We start from the raw sequence: 22375 nt of genomic DNA on the forward strand, positions 1-22375 counted from the left end.
ATTTGAACCTCCTCTGTTGTAAAGGATTCTAGAGATTTCATGGAATCATATAATATTTTTTATGTTCATCCAAAACATATGATTCACAAGACTTTATTCTATCAATGAGCAATGATCTTTCCTCCTTAGAAATTATCTGAATGGCATTAAGATTGTTCTGATTGTTATTGTTTTATTCATTAAGTATTTGTATTTATATCAATAGAATGAAATATGGCCGTCCAGTTATTATTAACGGACTGAAGTTCTTGTGGTGAATTAACAGGTTCCAAAGACAGAATCCATCTTTTTAAGTCCTCATTACCTCTCTGCAAAGCCAGAAGTTCTTGTGGTAAACTATCAGTTTCCATAGAAAGAATCCTTCTATTTATGTCCTCATTACCACTCTGCAAAGCCTGTATCAGTCCCATTAATGTCTCATTTTGTTGTTATTATTATCCAATTTTTCAATGATATGAGATGAATCACCATGTTAATTGCTAGTATGGAAAACATTGTATAGGTGGCAGGAAGGTTGTATATGTCCTGTAAAATTACACTCATAATACAGACAAAAAACTTTTAAATTCCTGAGCGGTGATGTTGTCGGCCATTTTTTGAGAAATAGTCAAAATTTGTAAATTTTTTTTATTAATTTGTTTATTTATTAATCAGTTTAAGGTGTAAAATTATTGAGTTGTTTTACTTCAGATGAAATCCTCGAGAGCTGGCCCTAACAGTCCTAGGTGCTCCAGATGTTCCAGTTCTCAGGATGGTGCGTAGGTGTAGTTGCGATGTTTGGCCAGCAGGTGTCGCATGTGTAGAGTACAAGGCAGGTCTGGTGTGAACTGACTCAGCTCCCTGAATGAGCTGTGTGAATCAAACACTAATCCAGGCAACCCCTGCCTGTGGGTACTGTGCAGAGCTGCTGGGATCACAACAAATGGAGCAATACACCAAACAATGGTGGCAGCTGTGCATGGAATGGCGATGGCAGCAGCGGCAGTGGTGGCGGGGGAGCCAGGCTGCCGAGCAGGCACACTCCAGGGTGGTGGCCCAAGTTGTCCCAGAATTGGCAGCAGCTACACCAAACCGTCTTAAAAGTAAAGGAACACTCTGCTGGTAGTCTCTAACCAGGCAGGAAGCTGTGACCTCTACAAGTACAGAACTAGAAAGGCACCTAGAGTGGGTACCTTTCTCTCAGACATGGTGCTCTATCTGCTGCAGAATGCGCATGTTTCTGGCAGTGGTTGTAAGAACCACTGACACACACGTGAGCTGCCTTGCCTGGACTTGAGCCACCTGGCCTACAGGTCATGGGTAGACAAAATGCCACTATAGACAGGTGACATATGTGCTGATTCCTCTACATGGGAACAGCTCTGAGACTGGATGAAACATGATAAATCTTGTTGGCTACAGAGTCCTTATGACTTATTATTACATGCCATTCTTTCATATGGCATGGACAGAGATTTGGTTATACAGTCCTAACAGACTTATAAAGTTAACAGATGTCTTTTACCTCCTCAAACATAGAACAAAAAAGATCATCTATAGGTGACTTGTGCACACCACACATTCCATACTTGTGTTAACACACACACACACACACACATGTTACCTTTAAAAGTTTGTGTGTTTTCAGAAGAAAGGACAAGACATCATTAAAGACAAGTAGCCCAGGTGATCCAGCCTCTCAGAATGACTTTGTCACAGTTTCCTTGAAATTCTGCATTCAGAACTACTTCAAAGTTGCTAGCTGAGATGGTCCAGCCTCACACATTACTCCAGCCAGGACTTCAGAGAAGCATTGCACTTTCCCATTACACAGGGACTGGAAACAGCTAGTTCTCCCAGGACTTGACCATTATCCCAGTTTTCTCAGGGTCCCTTAAAGATGCTGTCATCCCCACACAACAGGAAGCAGTCTAGAGAACACACTGCACACATTCCCAAGAGGTGGGATGGTGGTTTTTGGTCATTAGGAGGGTTATGGATATATGTTTTTCCAGACAGGGTTTCCCTTTGTAGCGTTGCACCTTTCCTGGAACTCACTTGGTAGCCCAGGCTGGCCTTGAACTCACAGAGATCCACCTGCCTCTGCCTCCCGAGTGCTGGGATTAAAGGCGTGCGCCACCAATGCACGGCTGGGTTATGGATATTTGTCATTGATTAGGGGGGTTGGTTACAAATTATTGTTGGTCATGGTCAGGAAAAATGCTGAGCAGAGGAGATTAGATTCTGGGGTCTCTTTCTGAAGGGGAAGGATGCAGTAGAGAAATGATGGCATAAAAGGGAGGATTGTTAGATCTACTTTTGAACAAGTGCTCATCTCATATTTACACTGATATGGATTTTTGTATAGTGATACAAATTTGTGGTTGCTTTTGTTATACTGTATATATTTTTCTAGTCTTGTTTAAGGCATTGTACCTATACAGCTCATTTTAAAATGTAAGGTAAAGTTTTAGTCCATGAAAGCTATTTAGGCTAATAAAACAGGCAGGTTAGTAGTTAATAACAATTAAACTTATAGTCATGTTAGGTATGTTTTCAGTGTCAAACAGAGATGTATTTTAAATAGATGGTCTTTAAACACTTCAAAGACCTACAGAATATGGCATTTGAAATGTTTTAGTAACATAAAGTTTTTCATGATAGTGAGACACATCTGCTTCTGGCAGCAGCAATTTACTTCAAAGAAGGATGATGGGTATCAAAGAACCTCCATGTGGAGTTTGCTTTCAATGTTGTTAAGATACCCACTGGACAAGGAAATTTCCTTGCCTCAACTGCCAATAGTATGCTGTACAAACTGAACAAACAGGACACAAAAGCAAGTGACTGCCAAGAAAGGTAGGACAGTCCTTCCAGAGTCCTGCTTCACAGAATAGTCTGCCAGATACTCTAGTCCTGTAGGCTGAAGATGGATGCCCCAACATTGCAGAGGAACCTTGGGTGACTATCCAGGCAGCAATCTGTCTTTGTTGTTTCTATAGTTTTGGAAGTTATTTGCTCTACACTTCCTGTTTATTCAGGCAATATTATATCCTTCTCAGGTCTTTGATGGGATTAAAGACTATATAATTATAGTTTTACAATTTTCCTTGTTACCAAATTAAAGGGGGGGGGCAGTGGTGGCTCACTCCTTTAATCCAAGCACTCAGGAGGCAGGGGCAGGCAAATCTCTGAATTGAAGGCCAGCCTGGTTTACAGAGTGAGTTCAACAATGGCCAGTGCTACACAGAGAAACCCTGTTTCTAAACACCATGCCCAAAAAGAAATAAATGAACGAACCAACCTAAATTTAAAAAGATACTTACATAAGAGGTATGGTAAAACAAGTTATCATAAAAATGATTTAATATAAAACTTTGAACTCATGAAGACAAGATAGACAATAATTTCTCCAAATTTTAGAATTAAAACTTTTTATTTAGAAAAAATTGGGGAAATGTTGTGGGATATTTTTACATTGTGTGAAAATGTATTGCTATGATTGGTGTATTAAAAAGCTGAGTGGCCAATAGCTAGGCAGGAGGTATAGGAAGGATTTCTGGGGAGAGAAAGAAGAGGAGGAGAAATCTAGGTGCATGGGAGATGCCAAGAGACTTGAAAGAAGCAGAATACGTGGCACATGACAGAAGGTAGATTAATAGGAATGGGTTAATTTAAGTTATAAGAACTAGTTAAAAACAAGCCTAAGCTAAGGCCAAGCTCTCATAAATAACAATAAATCTCCATGTCATTATTTGGAAGCTGGCTGTTGGGACAGAAAAAGATTCATTACAATCAAGTATATCTTTTCTGGAATGCTGATAATAAGATTATTGGTAACAACTAACCTCTTGCAGCCTGCATAGTGGTTTGGCTCTGGAAATGAAATCTAAAAGGGTGGTTAGGGTTATGTAGGAAAACCAGACTAAGGACATTGGGAAGAAGAAGGTGGAGTCAGAGAAGTTGCCAACAAGACACAGAGAGGAAACAGGAGGTGCAAGATGAAAGAGAAGTATTGGCATGTGGCAGAATGTAGATTAATATAAATGGGTTAATTTAAGTTGTAAGAGCTAGTTAGTAATAAGCCTCAGGTATTAGATGAGCATTTATAATTGATAATAAGCCTCTGAGTGTTTATTTGGGAAGTGGCTGGCAGAATAGAGCTGATTGTGGACTTGAAAAAAACCTCCACCTACACTCATTACACTTGGCACCCAATGTGGGGCATGTAATTCCACTTAGGGCATGGTAAAACACTCAAACACATAAAAATAATCTTAGGATTTTATTAAAGATTTATTTATTTGTTTGTTTATTTGTTTATTTATTTATTTATTATACAGTGTTCTACCTGCATGAATGCCTACAGGCCAAAAGAGGGCACCAGATCTCATTACGTATGGTTGTGAGCCAACATATGGTTGCTGGGAATTGAATTCAGGACCTCTGGAAGAGCAGCTAGTGTCTTTAATTGCTGATCTATCTCTCCAGCCCTAAGGATTTTTTTTTTAAAGATAGACTATTGTCATTGCTACTTGGTTGCATGCTAAAAGTAGATGGTAAGCCACTACTGCTTGGTATACTGCATGCTCTTGAGATAGATTAACATGGGAAAATCAGTCTAGGACTAAGTTGTAAAGGCCAGCCTGGTCTACAGAGCAAATTTTGGGACATCCAAGCTGAGGCAGTGAAGGGAACCATGGAAAACAGAAAGTTGGTGAAGATGTGATTGAACAAGAGGGTCATGTTCTAGCCCCAGCAAGGAGCAGAACTTGGCACCTTTGACCATGTGGTTCTGGCTTTATAGTCAAGGAGAAACTAGAGAGATTATGGAATCTCCCTCTGCAACTAAGGAAAGTGTCTAAATCTACATGTTTCTTTCCAGAAAAATCAAACTGAGAAAGTGAAATTCTGAGATAGCTTTAGCTACTGTCACATTATACAGATGGCATGACCTCAGGTTCCAGTTGGGTCTACAGCTGTCAGAGTGTCTAGCAGACATATATAATTGCATTGTGAAGCACCTACAATCAGATGGCACCCCACCCACCCCAAGACACTTGACGTTGCCATAATGAGGAAAGAAAAGAAAAAGCACTGTACAAAGAGGGAGACAGATATGGTATGTGAATTCTGAGAACGTCTCTACCCATCCCCAGAGAAAACATGGATTTCCATCTCTTCGCTAATCTATCCCTCCCCTTCAATTTTATTTTATACTCTCAACTACAGCTTCCCAAAGGGCAGAGAAGTACATTTGGGAATTTATCTCCCAGTTCTTCTCTTGGCCAAGAATGAAAGTCACCTTCGATTCCCAATCAACACTCAGCCTTCTTATTGGTCCCACAATTTCAAGGTGGAAAAAGAATGAATTTTTGAATCAGAACCAGCAAACAAATCGAATAGGTTCTGCCTTTTAGTCTCATAAGCCTGGAAGATTCAACAAAGCAAATGAACCCAGAAATTTGGCACAGACAAACTAGCAACTTCACTAGAGATGTGGAATCTGGCTAGAGTTAGGTGGGTCCTTGACAATCTGAAACTATGAACTGTGAACTTCCCAACTCAGCGGGGGTGAGGGGAAACTGCTCCCAGCAGTCAGAAAGCAGGACCTTGCACTTTCTCTGCCATGCTTGGATGCTTCGAACTCCCCAAGGGTGGTTATTTGGGGGCTCTGTTCTCCCCAGTGCACACCTGACTTCAACTCTACATCATTAGAAATCAGGCCAGAAAGAGTTTATTAGCTGCCAGGAGGCGGGGAAGCCTGTCCAGCCAGCTTCTTCCAGATGGATTCAGTCCCAATCCTGGATGGAGTTGGTCTGGAGGCTTCCACTCTAGGAACTGAGACCAAGGGCCAGTGTGAAAGGACCGAGGCAGGACAGGCACTAAGCCCATCCTCAGCCCATTTCATTGTGAACATTCTCTCCTCCACCGACCTGTGCACAAAGACACAGGTGGGTCAATAAATTCCAGGAATGTTGTGCAGGTTGTCTCAATCAACCCAAGACTCACTGCAGTCAATTCCTCACCAGATGAGTGAGTCCCCAAAGAAGCTGGTTGGTTGCACAGGAGAGTTGTGTGCCCCAAAGCTAATAGTAATACTCACCAGAGACCCAACACATCTTGCCAAAAGATCACCATAATCTTGTATGTACTGCTGTGCCCAGTTCACTATGAGAGTGGCACTGTTCTGCATGCTGATCCTTGATCCCTCTCAATTTCCATCTTTGTTGCCAAGAACGGTTATGTAAAATGTTATGTAACCCTCCTCCTTTATTTCCACCAGCATTGGAAAGGGAGCACTGTGTGCTATAACACACATACACCATTCCAATCAATGCCCTGTGCATCCCCACTGAACTTGACTTGTATTTGGAGAATCAGCCTCTGCTTGTCCTAACACCATGAAAGAGAGAAAGGGGCCTCCTAGTTCAGAACTCCCCAGCTTCCTGCTGTGGACACTGATGTCAGTTTGAACTTGGAACAGGGTGGTCACATGGTAAGAGAGAGGAAGGGGCCTGAGGAAGGGATGCTAGGGCTCATGGGTGGGATGTTTAGTGCAGGCAAGAAGGAGAGACAGGTCTCTGTTGCCTCTAGCTCCAGGCCCTGTCAGAGCATCACAATCTATCAAGAAGTTAACTGTGGAAGTCAAGATAAAATTGGACTCCTATTAACTGTCCATCCCATAATCAGGTGAACAGGATGGCTAGGGGGCAGGTTCCTCTACACCCAATCTCTGGATCCTTATCATACTTACATACTTACTTTAAAAAATATATCATTGCCAGATGATGGTGGCACATGGGAGGCAAAGCCTGGTGGATCTCTGTGAGTTTGAGGCCAGCCTGGTCTATGGAGTGAGGTCCAGGACAGGCACCAAAACTACACAGAGAAATCCTGTCTTGAAAAAACAAACAAAAAAATATTATTTTTATGAGTCTGGGTGCTTTGCCTGTGTGTATGTCTGTACACCATGTGAATACGTGTACACGGAGGCAGGAGGAGGCAGCACTCTTAACCACTGAGCCATTTCTCAGCCCCAAACATGCTTTGATACAGTTTATTTCTCCATTGTCGGACTCTCAGGATTTCTGGAAATCCTCATGGTAGCTAGAGCCCATCCAGGAGTCAGCCCCTGTCTCCTGTATACACAGAGGTCCTTCATCCCTATCTGGGTCTTTTTATCCTTTGATGAATTGTATTCTCTCTCTCTCTCTCTCTCTCTCTCTCTCTCTCTCTCTCTCTCTCTTCTTTTTTTTTTTCTTTTCTTTTTTTTTTTTTTTGCCAGAGCTGAGGACCAAACCCAGGTCCTTGTGCTTGCTAAGCAAGTGCTCTACCACTGAGATAAATCCCCAACCCCAAAATAACCTTTTTTTTTCTTTTTCTTTTTTCTTTGAGCTGAGGATCAAACCCAGGGCCTTGTGCTTGCCAGGCAAGCGCTTTACCACTGAGCTAAATCCTCAACCCGCATTGTATTCTCTCCTTCTTTGGGGTACCAGTATATTCACCTCATGGTGCCCTTACATCTACATCTCCGTGTAGGTTTCTTGGGTTCCCAGTGGTCCTTTATCTTCTGGGGTGCTTATGTTATTGGACAAGGGGTGATCTACACTCTGTTTCAGGTACGAACAACCTTAAATTATGATGGTAGGACTCTTGGAACTTTGGTGAGCCCACCCCTTCTCCATTAGATTGTTTTTGTCCCTGTGTCCCCCAACCCCCAGGAGCTCTATCCATACTGGAGCATGCACACTCTTGCCACCACAAACTTCTCTACCTACTAGTCACCAGGAATGCTGTTGCCAGAGGCCATCAATATCTTTGGAGCACCAGCTACCTGGGATCACAATGGGTTGAATCTCCATTAACCTGGTGTCCCTAGGATTGAACCTTTTTAAGATGATGAGGGCACCGGGAGGTGGTGACACATGCCTTTAATCTCAGAACTCAGGAGGCAGAGTCAAGTGGATCTCTGTGAGTTCCAGCGTAGCCTGGTCTACAGAGTGAGATCCAGGACGGGTACCAAAACTACATAGAGAAACCCTGTCTTGAAAAAACAAAAAACAAACAAAAACAAAAACAAAATGTGTGTGTATGTGTGTGTGTGTGTGTGTGTGTGTGTGTGTGTGTGTGTGTGTGTGTGTGTGTGTGTGTGTGTGAGAGAGAGAGAGAGAGAGAGAGAGAGAGAGAGAGAGAGAGAGAGAGAGAGCTGTCTCTTAATGGCAAATACATACTTCCTGTCCTCAGAAAATACAAGTGAACTTGAGGCATCACTGACCCTGGGATGCTGAGTCAGAGGAGGCTGTGTCAGCAGAGCATTGGTGGAAGGGAGCTCACCCTGCACGCAGAACAGCAGAACAGTGCAGAGTCCAACACACTTTCAAGTCACCTGGGCAGCAGACTGCTGGGTGCTGAGAACCCCAGCGAATATGGCACACACAGAGACACAGGCAGCGAAATCCCACTAGCTCCCGCCCTTAACTTGACCTGCTTTTCTGGCTGGTTCCCCACCCCCAATGAGTTTTAATTTCCTTTAAGACAAAACAAAAGTTCATCAAATGTGATGGTTTGAATGAAATGGTCCCCAGTTGGTGGAACTTTTTTGATTCTCACATTAAACATCTGAAATTATTAACCTGTACACCATCTCTATCTACCCAGTCCACATTTTAAATTATGCTGTGTGCCGGCAGCGGTGGGGATGGTATGTAATGCTCCAACTCTGAGCAACCCCTAGAGTTCATACAGATAACCTTTTTCCAGCCCTGCCATTGGCTGGGCCTAAAGCCATGGGTGACTGAGAGAGGGCCTGCTAATGAGAAAGGAGGCAGAAGGTCAGTGAGGAGCACCTGGACCCATTGCCAAGGAGCAGGCATAGCTTGGAGGGAGACACTCAGTAATGGTGCTCTCATTCCTGAGCCAATAGACCTGTATTCTTGCTTGTGACGAGTGAGGTCAAAATGAGTGGTCAGTTTCCAGTTTCTTCCTAGCAGGTGATACAGAGACCAAGGTGAGCACCAGAGAGGGCCAAGTGTGGCAGGACAAAGACTGTGGGCTGAAAGGGACAAGGAGATGAGTGGCAGCCACCCATGGGGGTGAGGAACCCTGAGGAACCCTGAGCCACCCTAGATTCCCCTCCCCTTCCAGGCTAATTCTGTGGCGATCACAAAATTAGCTGGACTTGGGCTCCCTGCCTTACCACAACCCAGCGTCTTCACCTAGGGTTTATGATGACCAAACATCCGGGTGCCAACAATGAGACCTCTGCCCAAGTAAGCCCAGGGTGAGTTCCACTGTCCTGGTGTGTCTCAGGCTTGAGAGAGGACCAAGGGTCCGGGTGAGAGGTGCTATAACAAGCAGAAAAAGGAAGAGAGATGCTGAAAGGACCAGGCAGGCGCCGTGACAGGCTGTCAGTCTTCTCTCAGAGATCAGGCCTCAAGTTCAGTTTCCTCAATTTCAGATCAAGCAGTCTCTAGGAGGGCCATGACACAGTCCTTGCAGTAGCTCCCTGTCTGCATGTACTCTGACTGCTCAGGGTTCAGCCAGTTGTTCACTGTCTGGGACCCCTCACCAACTTAGAGCTATGTGCATGGGTCAATGTGAATGTGTGAGGCCAGCCAGCCTCCATGGAGGCTCAAGGACAAAGCCTAGGAATTATCCAGGCCTGTCCAAAAAATGATAACTGTAACCCCCGACCAGTAAATTCCAAGGTTACATACCGTCACCCAGTCATATGATGCCAAGGCTTGTACCACCCTGCTTGCGGTTTTTCCCTTTAAACTCTCCTCATCCTGAGAGCTCAGGTCCATGGTTCTCCACCCGCTGTGTGGAGTGTTGGGCATGGACCAAACCCGGGCTTGCTTGTTATCCAATAAACCCCTGTGTGTTTTGCATGGAATATCGGCTCTGTGGTGATCTTGCTCTGGGGTCTCACGATGCAGCTGCGAAAATGGCAGCTTTCTACATGGGTAAGGAGCATCCCAGGGCTTGCTTCTTCTCTATGCTAATCCTCTGGGGATCTCAAAGTGAATGGACAGGGCTCTCTTTTGACCTCTGGTTTATGATTATCCAGGAGCCAGCCAGTTGGGCACCAGCCCAGCTCCATTCCCCAGATATGATACAGGCCCTGGCAGGTTCCGGATGTCAAACTAGAAGCTCAGCTGTGGTAGCAGGGAATAGGGGCAGATAGACAGGGTTGGTGTCTCTCTGGGTCTAGAGTCTCACAACCTTCCTGGGTGTTCAAGGATAACATGCTTTGCTTCTTAGTATTTGCTGAATCTTGCCATTGGGAACACGGGATTCTGACATTTACAAATCCTGCAGAAGAAACACAGCTGGGGGATTGGAAAGCCTGTACCTGGGTAAGGAGAGAGGTGGAAACGGGACATGCCTGTGCTGTATCAATCTTGCTATACTAAATCCTCAAAATTCCTCCAGAAACCAGGTGTTACTTCACGCTGATCTGTAGAGCACACACACAGGCCCAGAGAGGTGGGCATGCCGAGGCTCACAGGACTGGCAGGGGAGAGCCAGGGGTATAATGTTCTGGAAACCAACACTGTCTCCTAGGGTTGGTGTTCTGCTCCCTCCTGGGTGACAGTGGAAATGTGCACTGTGAGTCTGGAGGCTGGGAGCTAGGTGGTAAGTGGGGGTTTAGGAAACTCATTTGGCTTCCTCTGGCTCTTCTAGGGCTATAAGGGAGCAACTCAAGCAGATTGGAATGTCTCCCCTGGATGCTGAGCTCTGAGACCCAGAAGTTTCCCCCATGGCTTCTTATCACATCCGCCAGTTCCAGGAGAGGGACCGCAAAAGGGTCCTGGAATTGTTCTCCAGGGGCATGGAGGAGCACGCCCCTGCCACCTTCTGCCACCTGCTGAAACTGCCCAGAACCCTTCTGCTCTTACTTGGGATGCCTCTTGCCATAGTCCTGGTGTCTGGCTCCTGGCTCCTGGCTGTTGTATGCATCGTCTTTCTGCTTCTATTCTTGTGGTTCCTTGCCGGCCAGCCCTGGAAGAATTATGTGTCCATGTGTTTGCACACAGACATGGCTGACATCACCAAGTCCTACCTGAGTTTGTCTGGCTCAGGTTTCTGGGTGGCTGAGTCTGGGGCACAGGTGGTGGGGACAGTGGCTGCTCGGCCGGTCAAGGATCCCCCGTTAGGGAGGAAGCAGCTGGAGCTCTTTTGCCTGTCTGTGTCCTCACAGCATCGAGGACAGGGGATAGCAAAAGCCCTGGTCAGAACTGTCCTCCAGTTTGCACGGGACCAGGGCTACAGTGATGTTGTCCTTGCAACTGGCCTTTTGCAGCAAGGTGCTGTGAGCCTCTACTACAGCATGGGCTTCCAGAAGACAGGTGAATCCTTCATGAACATCCTCACCTGGCTTGTGGATGTCTCTCTAATTCACTTCATATACCCACTCCCTTCTGCTCAGGAACATGAACTGTGATCTTCTCCCTCTGTGTGTCTGTCGGCCTCAAGCTCACTGTGCTATGGAAAAAGTAACCCTGAAATTGTAGTGGACAAATCATAAAATTGCCTTTGCCATTTTTGTTGTATTCCTGTCTGCCTGATGGTAGGTGAAGAACTAGGGCAATGGAGTGCTCTATTTCTTTTGAAATAATTTCTGAAAGTGGGTTGCGGTGGCCAATGACACAGCAGAGTAGTTTACACAGCCTGACTAGTATGTGTTATCCCCACTGGCCCAGGCTAGCCTCAGCCTATGGACCGTCGTGAGTCTCTGCAGGTCATGTGTGGAGTGTTTTTGTGGCTCCAGAAAGAGGAAGTGGGACTGGAGAGAAATTTCACTCCCACCACTCTTGTCACTGAGGCTGGGCCCATCATCCATCCAAGGACCAGGGGCTCAAGAATCGTGGGCACTGACAGAAGGGTGAACGGCAGTGGTGCAGATGGTGGCGCAGATGGTTCGCAGGCCTTCAGTCTCACCAGAAGGCTAGTATGTATAACGATCACGCCACTATTTGTAACAGCCCTTCCTAGCACAGTAAACACCTTCTACTTCAACTTAGCTCCAGCCTGTTCCCCACGTCCCATGATAGAAATGTTCAGTATCTGTAGTAGAATATCATTTGAAGGTGTGTTACTTTTGTTTATGCTGCATTTGTTTAACTCTGTGAAGTTGTGTTACTGTGTCTGTCTAAAACACCTGATGGTCTAATAAAGACCTGACCAATAGCAAGGCAAGAGAAAGGATAGGTGGGGGCTGGAGGGCAGAGAGAATATATAGAAGGAGAAGTCTGGAAGAAGGGGGAGAGCTAGAAACCAGAGAAGGAGGAGGATTCTAGGGCCCAGCCACACAACCGGCAATGGAGTAAGATTTACAGAAGACAACAGGAAAGGCCCAGAGGCAAAAGGTAGACAGGATAAGTTAAGGAAAGCTGGCAAGAAACTAAACCAAGCTAAGGCCGGGCATTCATAATTAAGAATAAGCCTCGATGGGTGATTTACTTGGGAGCTGGGTGGCGGCCCGCCCCCCAGAAAGAGTAAAAACCTCCAACATCAAGTATCTTCAGCAGTTGTAATTTGCCATTTAGTTTTGGCATGCAGCCAGCTGCAGTGGCCACACAGACTTGTGTGGGTCACAGGTACTTCCCGGGCACCTATAAGAAAGCAAACCACGTCTCACACAATGCTGCTTTGAGCCAACAGCCTTATGACTCCTGGGAATCATGTTTTCTGCCCATATATGTATCTTCATTCAAATTATTATTTTTTTGAGATAGGATCTCACTTTGTAGTCCAGACTGGCCTAGAACTCATTATACATACCAAGCTGACTCAGACTTGCAGTGATCCTCCTGCCTCTGCTTCTAGGTTCTGGGATATTAGACATGATACAATATGCCCAGATTCAAATTATTGAACTTCTGATTTTACAATTTTTCTAGATGCTGTTACAGATCTGTAAGACAGTCACATGTTCACATTATGTAATGAAACCTTCTACAGAGGACAAAACAGTTTCACTTGGTCTTGGGATTCAGCAGTTAATGGAATACTTTAAAAAAAATGTTAGCGAGTTCTAATACAGTGTGACTCTTCCTCCTATTGTTTTTATGAGTGTTTTCCTCAAAAGAGCAATGTCGGGGACAGTGGCATAGGTGAGGGCTACCGTGTTGTTTATTATTTAACCCTCTACCGCCCAGAGGCATTCTCCATATACCTGATGGCTTCCTTGCCATGGGGCACTGCCTCCGGGATGCTTTGTATCTCTGCCTGCACTGAGTCTCGCATGTGGGGTTTAAGCTGAATGGCCATGTCCAGAACCACGAAGGAAGCCTGTGCTCACGCTTGTCATGCCCTCTGCTTTAGCAGTCTCCCCAAATGTGAAAGGACCCAATCTGGCTCTGCTACCACTGTCTCCCCGCCGCCTCCCCGCTACGGCTACACCTAGTTTATAAAAGGGCCTTGAGGTACACAAATAATCTCCACACCTGGTATATTTTCTTGAAGCGAAGACACTCACAGCCAGGGATAGTTATCTATTCCCAAGAAAGCTGACTCTTCCCCTGCACAGCTCTATTTCTGTATCTACCCACTGCTTCTATTGCCTTGGGTGAATTTGGGGGTTTCCATGAGCCAACACACACTGGCCCAGCCTCCACCAGTGTCCAAACATTTTGCCATCAGCAAGGGCGCAACAAACCTGTGATTCAACACAGGACCTCCGGTGGCCCTGCACGGGCCTCACCTGCAAGCAGCCTTGGCCACATTATCCATTGAGCTGTTGACCTCTTCCTCTGTAGGATCTTTCCTTCTTAACTCTGATGAGCACAGCCTCATCTGCTCAGTGAAAACTGGGCTTTTAATACCACAGTCATGATCAGTTCCTTTATAATCTTTTCCACTAGTCTTTCCAGAAGTGGACAGCTGTGTGCCTGTCCTGAATGTGCTCCCTTTGGGGGCTGAAGTACATTTTCAGGAACATAGATAGTTTGGCAGACACTTTGCCAAAAGGCACATCATAGCAGGAATGACAACCCATGACAGAGGCACCATGGGAAACCACCTCACAGCATATGGAGAGTCACACCATTCAGTTCTTCCTTTGAGATGGAGAGATGGCTCAGTAGCTAAGAGCACTGGCTGCTCTTCCAGAGAACCTAGATTCAATTCCCAGCATCCAGCAGTTCACAATCATCTGTAACACCAGTCCCTGGGAATCTAATGCCCTCTTCTGGCCTCCACAGGCACCAAGCATTCATGTGTTACATGTGCAGACAGAACACACTCATACACATAAAATAATAAAAATATTTTTAATTAAAAAATTCTATTTCTGAGCCAGGTGGTGGTGGTGGTGGCGGCAGCGCATGCTTGTAATCCCAGCACTCAGGAGGCAGAGGCAGGCGGATCTCTGTGAGTTTGAGGACAGCCTGGTCTACAGAGCTAGTCCAAGATAGGCTCCAAAAGCTACAGAGAAACTCTGTCTCAAAAAACAAAAACAAAAACAAAAACAAAAACAAAAAAAAATTCTATTTCTGCCCCAGAAGTTGTTTGCTGCTTACACAGCCTTGGTGAGGGACATGAGTCTTGTGGTATTCTTCTGAGTTTGTAATTCTCTTGAGAGTTTCTTGAAGTTCCCTCCTTCTCTCTAGATGAGCTAGCTGATAATAGTTCCTGGGAACCCAGCCCCGAACCTTCTCACTGCAATTTAAGATCTCCCTCTGCAAACACATGTGCTGTCATTCTGCTGGAGACCTTGACTCACTGTTCCCATGAATCCCAAGACCCACTGTTCCCATGGGTCCCAAGACTCGCTGTTCCCATGGACTGTGACATCCTCTACTCTTCTCCGCCCCTAGACCCTTGTCAATCTGCAACTACATTTTTGCTGAGGGACAGAGATGAGTGAATTGGAACGGTGGACTTGTGGGCAGCCTGGTGGCCACTGAGATTTAGTTCTGTGGTCCTAAAAGTGAAGCCCCACTCCACCTGCCATGTTGTCTGGGGGGAGAGGGGGAGGTATCCAATACAAGAGTGTACATAAATGTCTTCTGCCTCAAAGCAAGTACCAACATGGGTGCATTTGTTCTCCAAAGTTCCGTGTTCAGAAACATGAGTAGGTGTCCAAGATGGTATGTGGAGGAGCTCCAGAGAGAGCAGGAGTCAGTTTCTTCTTAGACTGCATTTCTAGTTGCTTCTCTGAGGCCAGTTCCACATTGTCCAGCAGGTAGAGCAGCTGAGGCAAAACCTAGAGATCGAGATCAGAACATGCTAAGAGCTTGGTGGTAGCCCAGGTTAGCCCAGGTTTACAGAGACAGGAACCAAGATACCACAGCTATCAGAACACAGGTCGAGACCTTTCCTGCAAACATTTAGCTTTTGAGAAATGCCTGCTAACAAAACATTGTCAGCAGGCCAAACACTGCAAAGCTTCACCAAGTAAAGGGTTAATTTGATGTTAAATAGATTTCATCAAGAAATAAAAGCATTTAGAGTAGTCTAAAATCACAATAAGACCTCGGGAAAAAAAAAAACCCAAACACAAAGAGACCAAACCTGTGAGTGCAGTGTACTTAGGGATTAGGGGGCAGTGTCCAAATCCAGGAGGGGGTACCAGCCTTGGAGGTTGGTGAGGAGGGAATAGAAACAGGTAGATTCCTGAAACCTACTGACCAACCAAACTAGCCAAATCAATGAGCCTCACATTCCTTGAGAGATCCTGTCTCCAAGTTTAAGTCGGGATAGATCAGGGAGTGATAGCTGACATCCATCTGGAGCCTACACAAACATGCACATGTACTATGTGCATATGTACATGAATATGAGTGTACACCACACACATCCATAACACACACACACACACACACACACACACACACACACACACACACACTGATAAATTCCAAATAAGGGGCCTCTGTGTAGGTTTTTTTCTACCCTTCATAATGGGGCTATGTTCTGATTTGCAGCAACAGTGAGGATCGAACAGTTGAAGGGTGGCTGGAGACTAACACCCCAGGAACTGACTCTAGCTCATGTCTGAGTGAACACTAAAGGCAAGAAGTGGATCAATTACCCAGAAGAGCTGAGCAGACGGTGTGAGTCCACTGAGAACCAGGAAAAGGTAACGGTGTTTAGATCCAAGTGTTAACTAGCCTGGCTAGGGTCTAGCCTAGATCCAGCACCTGTCCAGGACCTATAGATGCCTTCAACTGTAGATGGTCACAAACACCGGAGCCATTGCTGATCTCAGGCCTTTGTTCCTTGTGGAGGTCCACATGTGTCCCTGGACTTCTGCCCAGCTGGGCAGATAAAGAAGGAACTCAAAGACATTCATGCAGTTCAGATAGGACCTGAACACTGTTCAGTAAGATGACCTTTTAAGGTGCTCCAAACACTTTACCCTGCCACTGATCTTAATCCTGTCTTGTTTGTGAATAAGGCTTGACTGGGTAAAAATCTATGTGAGGTGGGGTGTGATATGTGATCCCACTATTTGAGGTATGTGAGAGGATTCATGATCGATGGCATGAGTTCCGGGATTTCTCTATCATATCCCTGTTGCATGAATTCTAAATGGTCTTATAATAAAAACCTGGAGCCAGATATCAGGGTGAAAGCTGAAAGATCAGAGAAGCAGAGCAAGCCACAGCCACCACCTCTTACCTCACCAACTCCTCAGCCTGACAGAGCCTCTAGCCAGGACTTGAAACAAGCCCTGTGGATCTCTGTGAGTTCGAGGCCAGCCTAGTCTACAGAGCGAGTTCTAGGACAGGCTCCAAAGCTACAGAGAAACCCTGTCTTGAAAAGCCAAAAATAAAAAAAAGAAAGAAAGAAGCCCTGTACTTTATGCAGAGACTAGACAACAAATGATACAGCTGTCTCTCACAGACTTGACAATTAACTCAAAATTTTTCCTTTCAGGATCCCCTAAAGATGCCGTTGCCCCCAGACAGCAGGAAGTAATTTTAAGAACATAACATCCACATTCCCAAGAGATGGGGTAGGCGGTATTTGGTCCTTCAATGGGTTATGGATATTTGTCATTGTTTAGGGTGGTTGGCTACAAGTTGTGTTGGTAATGGTCAGGAAAAAAGCTGAATAAAGGAGATTAGATTCAGGGTTCTTGTTAGAGGAAAAAAAGAAAAAGATAAAAGGTGATACAGATATGATAGGATGAAAGGGTAGATTACTGAATCTACTCTGAAAGTGCAAAACATTTCCCTCTAGCAGTTCTGTCCCTGTTGTTTCTCTCTTACTACCCAGAGCCTTGGGAAGCCAGAACAGACATACGGTTAGAAGAGGTTTTGTCTACTGCTAAGATTAATGCATATCTCCAAGGGAAAGAGAAAGTTTTAATACTTGGGAGCCAGGGGAAAAGGGTTATGAGAAGCAAATATTAGCAAAAGTATAACGATACACATGCATTAAAATGTCACAACAAAATCCAGTTTTATATGCTTTTTAAAAACTTAACTAAATAAAAAAGACAATGTCACTGTTTCTGGCTTGGTGGTTTCTGATTTTTGACATTCAGTAGTCGTGGTTGGTGGGCAGCAACTGAGCCAAGGTGTTTCAGAACCTGCTGGCCCTCCACCAAATTGCCCAGAGTACCATCAGCACTACTTCACAAAGGCATTTTGAAAACAAGTTACAGAGAAACTAAAGCTGTTCCAGGAGGATAATGGGATCTCAGTGCACCTGAAGGGCAGGGCATCTGATGCCCTCCTCACAGACTCATATTGGCTCTGACAATTGGTGGACCAGCGTATGCCATCTATCACTTATCTGTGGCTTAGTTTCCCAAGAAGCAGAAATGACTTCATCATCCCAGTCTTCGTGTGGTTCAGTTTCATTCAGCACTCGATGGATCAGGAGTCTGATGAGTAACTGAGCTCTTCTTTGAGGATTAATATTTATTGATGTGTACTAGCTGTCACACAAAAAAGTCTATGTCCTAAGAAAAGGGAGAATGGACAAATGTTCCCTCTTCACCTTAAAATAATAACAGAGACATCCACTTCTTTCTTTTTTCTTTTACTTACCCTGATTCTGAGATCAATGTGCTTAGACTTCTTTGTCAGACATCTTGGACTTCAGAGGCATGTTTATTACTCAGCCTCTACTTCATGACAAAATACCCATGCTGTCAACTTGTGGGGAGAAAAGTTTTTTTTAAACTTCTTTTTATTTATTCTTTGTGTCTTTTACATCATCTCAATCCCATTCGTCTCCTGCCCTGCGTATCCATCCTCTGCCATTGTAGGCCCCACCCCAGATAAAATTTAAGAAAAAAAAGGAAAGAAAAAAAGGATGGGGGAGTCTTGTTATGGAAGCTGTAGTGTGACACAGTGAGTCTTTTGTCCACATATCTTTACTTTCAAGTGTTCATTACAAAGAGCCATTGGTTTGGTTTGAAGCATCTGGTTTCTGCTACACTATCAAAACTGGGCCCTCATTGGGACTACTTTTGGATAACCTGTTGCTGTCCTGTGTTGTGGAGATCCTGCAACTTTGGGTCTGTATTGGGGACTTGGGGAGTCCAGCCCCTCGATAGTCCCCTCCCAGGTCCAGGAAGAATCTACAACCAACTGATAATTTAATCTTTGATGAAAAGAAATGAATCTATGTACACAAAACTCCTTAGTCCACACACTTTATTATTCTGTGTCAGTTCTCTCTCTACACAGCTTCTATTCTGCTCTTATGCCTAGCTCCTTTCTTGCCCAATTTCTCTTTACATTTATCTGTTGTTCCCTCCAGGTTCTGTCTTAATTCCTTCATCTAGTTCTGCCCCATCTAGGTTCTCATCCATCTAGTTCTTTCTCATATCAGCTCCTCTCCCATCTCCTTCTCTCTCATCTTGTTCTTCCCTATCTGACTCTTCCTCATCTTCCATCTTGTTCCTCTGGTACTCTCTTTTAGCCCTTCAATCTAGCTCTTTCCCATCTAGTTCGTTCCGCTCCAGTTCTTACCCATCTAGTTCTTCCATTCTCTTTTCTCTTCTCTGTCTTGTCTTCAAGTTCTCTCTTCAAAAATCCTCCCCTCTCTCCTTCTACCGCTCAGTTCTCTGTATTCTCTCAGTTCTCCCCAAGTCTCTCAGGAACCCTGTTATAAAACCAAGCAATAGCAATCTTCTCATAGAGCAAGGTCACTAGGTTTGAATTCTTAAGGAGTCATAAAGGCAGGTAAGAATTTTCCTCAGGCAGTGACCACCAGCCTTTCTTTTATAACCCAAAAGGGGAGTGGTAAAAGAGGAGGCCAATAAAGAGCTAATGATCTGTTAGTGTATCAAGAAGGGAATTTATATGCTCAGTCTACATTCCTAGAAGTGGTTAGGTAAGAATTTAGGAGTCTATTAGGAAGGCTGTAAGGAAGGAGTATCTCATCCTAAATTGCACAAGAAATAAAGCTATCCATCTGACCTAGGAGACAGGTGTTGTTTCTTTTGGCCTTGGATGCTTAAGTCCGTTCTTAGAGAATACAGAGGTATCTCGGATAAGGTACTTTCATCCCTCCGGGGGTAGTCCTGGCTGGATGCTTCCAATGATGATAATTACAGGGAGGTTTGAACTGGGGTCTGGCTGTGCACAGCTGTCAGCACAGGTTATCTAAACATTCCTTTAGTTGAAGGGAAATGGTGCCCCGTAAATGATGGAAAAGCTACAATAACACTCAAGAGGGGCTGGAGAGATGGCTCAGAGGTTAAGAGCACTGACTGCTCTTCCAGAGGTCCTGAGTTCAATTCCCAGCAACCACATGGTTGCTCACAACCATCTGTAATGAGATCTGGTTCCCTCTTCTGGCCTGCAGTCATACATGCTGTATACATAATAAATAAATAAATAAATAAATAAATAAATAAATAAACAAATAAACAAACAAACAAATAAATAACACACAAGAAACTCATAGCAGGAAACGGTTTATAATCAAAAGCCAAATATCACCAAGGCTCCTTGAGCCTCAGCTTGACCTCTGGAAGGCCCTTGGCTTCTTCCAGGTATTAGCTTTGTCATAATCAGCTGAAATCCTACTTTATATATTTTTGTGGCTTGTAGCAGGTCTGCAGGACTGGCCCCTTCATGTATTCCAGCAGATCACAGATGGGGTGAATGTTGAGGTGGGCCAACCCATAATAACCCTGGTTCTGGACCTAGGTAGTTGCAGGGTTGGTCAGCCTGCCAGCTCACCCTTGTCCTCACCAGCAGGGGGAGCTCTCCTGCATTGCCTTGGCGAGTTCACCCTTTGCAGCAATGAGCAAGGGGTGGGGCCAGTTCTCCTGCTTTCATGTCCTCAGGGTTGGTTCTCCCACACCTGGACCATCAGGGCCAGCTCTACTGTGTTGCCCAGGAATGGCGTGGGGGCCACTCACCCAGGTGCTGCAGCAGAGGAGGGGCAGGAACAGCTCTCCCACCTGCCTCAGGTGTCAATGGGCAGTGAGGGGCATCTCTCTCCTGCCCATGATGCCACGTGACAGGTGAGTAATGGGGACAGCTCTTCTATGTTCACAATATCAGGGTTAGCTTGCCCACAACTCTGCCAACAGGATTGGCTCTATTGTGCTGCTCAGATGAGGTGCAGGACCTGCTCTCCAGAGTATTGCAGCAGGTGGGAGGCAGGGGCAGTTGGAGGAGCAAAGTTTTATCTTGGTTCACAGTTCCAGAGCTTTTAGCCCATGTTTGGCCCTATCAATTTAGCCTGAGGTAGGGAGACTATCATGGTGGGGTATTCTGGTTACAGTATGTCTTAAAACCAAACAGAGGGTAGTTTGTCGCATTCATAACAACTATGCTGCTAATGCACCAGCAACTAGTGGAAGTATACAATTGTTAACCTACGAGTGACCAGAAAGTAGAAAGAGAAAGGAACAGATTAGAGATCAAGTATAATCATCTAGGACCCACCTCCAATGACTGTCTCTCACCTCCTGAAGAATCTACCATCTTCCAACAGTGTTACCTGTTGGTGACAAAGCCTTCCATACAGGAACATTCCAGCACTAAACTGTTACACAAGCCCAACACTAAGACTATGAATGAAGCTTTCTCTTATTAATTACTGAAACAATGAGCTTTGTTAGTATATTTTATAAAGTTGCACGTTCATTTCCAGAGAAATCATAACTCTGAGAGAGTAAAACTAGCTGAGCTGGTTTAAGGTCCTTACTGTCCCCTTACTTGGGGTCATTAGTTTAGGAGGGCTGGCTAAGATGAGCTGAGTCTAAAGAAGGCAGTCAGAATGTTCACCAGACAGTCTCTAACTTCACTGCAGTCTGCATTGCATCCTAATGATACCCCATCTGCGCCCAAGACAGTTAACGTTGCCACGATGACAAAAGAACTGTACAAGAAGCAAAAGGAAGTGATATGCAAATTCCTGCAAAGTTTCCACCCTTCCCCTGAGAGGACATGGACTTCCACCTCTTTGTTAGTCTATACCTCCTCCCTCTTTCACTGTGTAGACCTTGTCTCCAGATAAATTCTCTATCCACATCTCCTCTTGGCTAAGAATACTTGTCTCCTTTGTTGCCCAATCAATACTCAGCCTTTGTAGTGGTTCCACAATTCTGAGGGTAAAGGGACACATGGAGGGGGTGTCAAATGTCTATAAAAGAGAAAAAGCTCACCTTTTTAATCATAGACATGTAGAAAAAAACCCAGAAATTTGGCACAGGCAAAACAGCAAGTTTACCAGCGATGTGGAATCTGGCTGAAGTTAGGCTAGCTCACGTTACCATAAACATGAACTGTAGCAATCAGTGAGTCTGGTCCTGAAGCTATCCTCAGCACAAAGTCCACCGCACTCTCTCTGCCTTGCTTGGAAATTCCAAACTCCCCCAAAGTGGTTCTGGAGTTCCCTGTTTCTTCCCACACCCACACTGGTCTGCACATCCATGTCACTATAACCTCAGAAAGATTTCTTTCCTGTCCAGAGGCAGAGAAGTCTGCTCAGCCAGTTTCTTCCTGACAAGTTTATGTCCTGGTCCTAGATTTGAGTCCTGGGTTTTCCTTAGTGTTTGGCTGGAAGTTTCCAAACTCAGGGCTGGACTGAGTCATGGAAGTCAGTTCCCGTCCCAGTATTATGAATGTCCTTACCCTGCCCAACTGTGCTAACAAACTCCAATTATTCTGTACATGCCATCAAAAATTAAACAAGAATCGCTTAAGTCAACTAATAACCAAGGGATAATTCAATAAAGAAATTTGGTTGGTTATAAGGAAATATGTCAAGGTTGTGTGCCCTAAAGCAAGAAATACCAAAATTCCTGCTAGAGTCACAGCCTCTTACAGTGAATACCTCTGCCAGGCCCCTTGCCCCGTGAGGAGTGGTGCCATTGTGACTATTGGTCCTTGAGCTGCTGTTTTAACCCCTGTGGTCAAGAGTGGTTGTTTCACTGTATTGAGTAATGCTCCCCGTGAGCCTTAAA

The 22375-nt window shown here is 45.0% G+C and overlaps 1 protein-coding gene and 1 pseudogene across 2 annotated transcripts; both read left to right on the forward strand.

The window, feature by feature from the left end:
* Positions 1 to 9602: 9602 nt before the first annotated feature.
* Positions 9603 to 15995, forward strand: LOC118579584 (N-acetyltransferase 8). Of its 2 annotated transcripts, XM_036180949.1 has the most exons (3): positions 9609 to 10340; positions 10669 to 11333; positions 15915 to 15995. In XM_036180949.1, exons 2-3 carry the CDS (start codon positions 10745 to 10747, stop codon positions 15986 to 15988), a joined length of 663 nt encoding a protein of 220 aa, XP_036036842.1. In that variant the 5' UTR covers positions 9609 to 10340; positions 10669 to 10744; the 3' UTR covers positions 15989 to 15995. The 2 variants fall into 2 exon arrangements, with proteins under 2 accessions (XP_036036841.1, XP_036036842.1); XM_036180948.1 differs by lacking the exon at positions 15915 to 15995 and having other exon boundaries at positions 9603 to 10340; positions 10669 to 11528.
* A 168-nt stretch (positions 15996 to 16163) lies between these two features.
* Positions 16164 to 18272, forward strand: LOC118580120 (annotated as a pseudogene).
* Positions 18273 to 22375: the final 4103 nt, after the last annotated feature.

This window comes from Onychomys torridus, chromosome 3, assembly GCF_903995425.1.
Source record: "Onychomys torridus chromosome 3, mOncTor1.1, whole genome shotgun sequence".
Classification (NCBI taxonomy): Eukaryota; Metazoa; Chordata; class Mammalia; order Rodentia; family Cricetidae; genus Onychomys; species Onychomys torridus.

Excerpts from the sequence above, each read along its gene's own strand:
- LOC118579584 (XM_036180948.1), top strand. The coding sequence starts at position 10,745 with ATGGCTTCTTATCACATCCGCCAGTTCCAGGAGAGGGACCGCAAAAGG.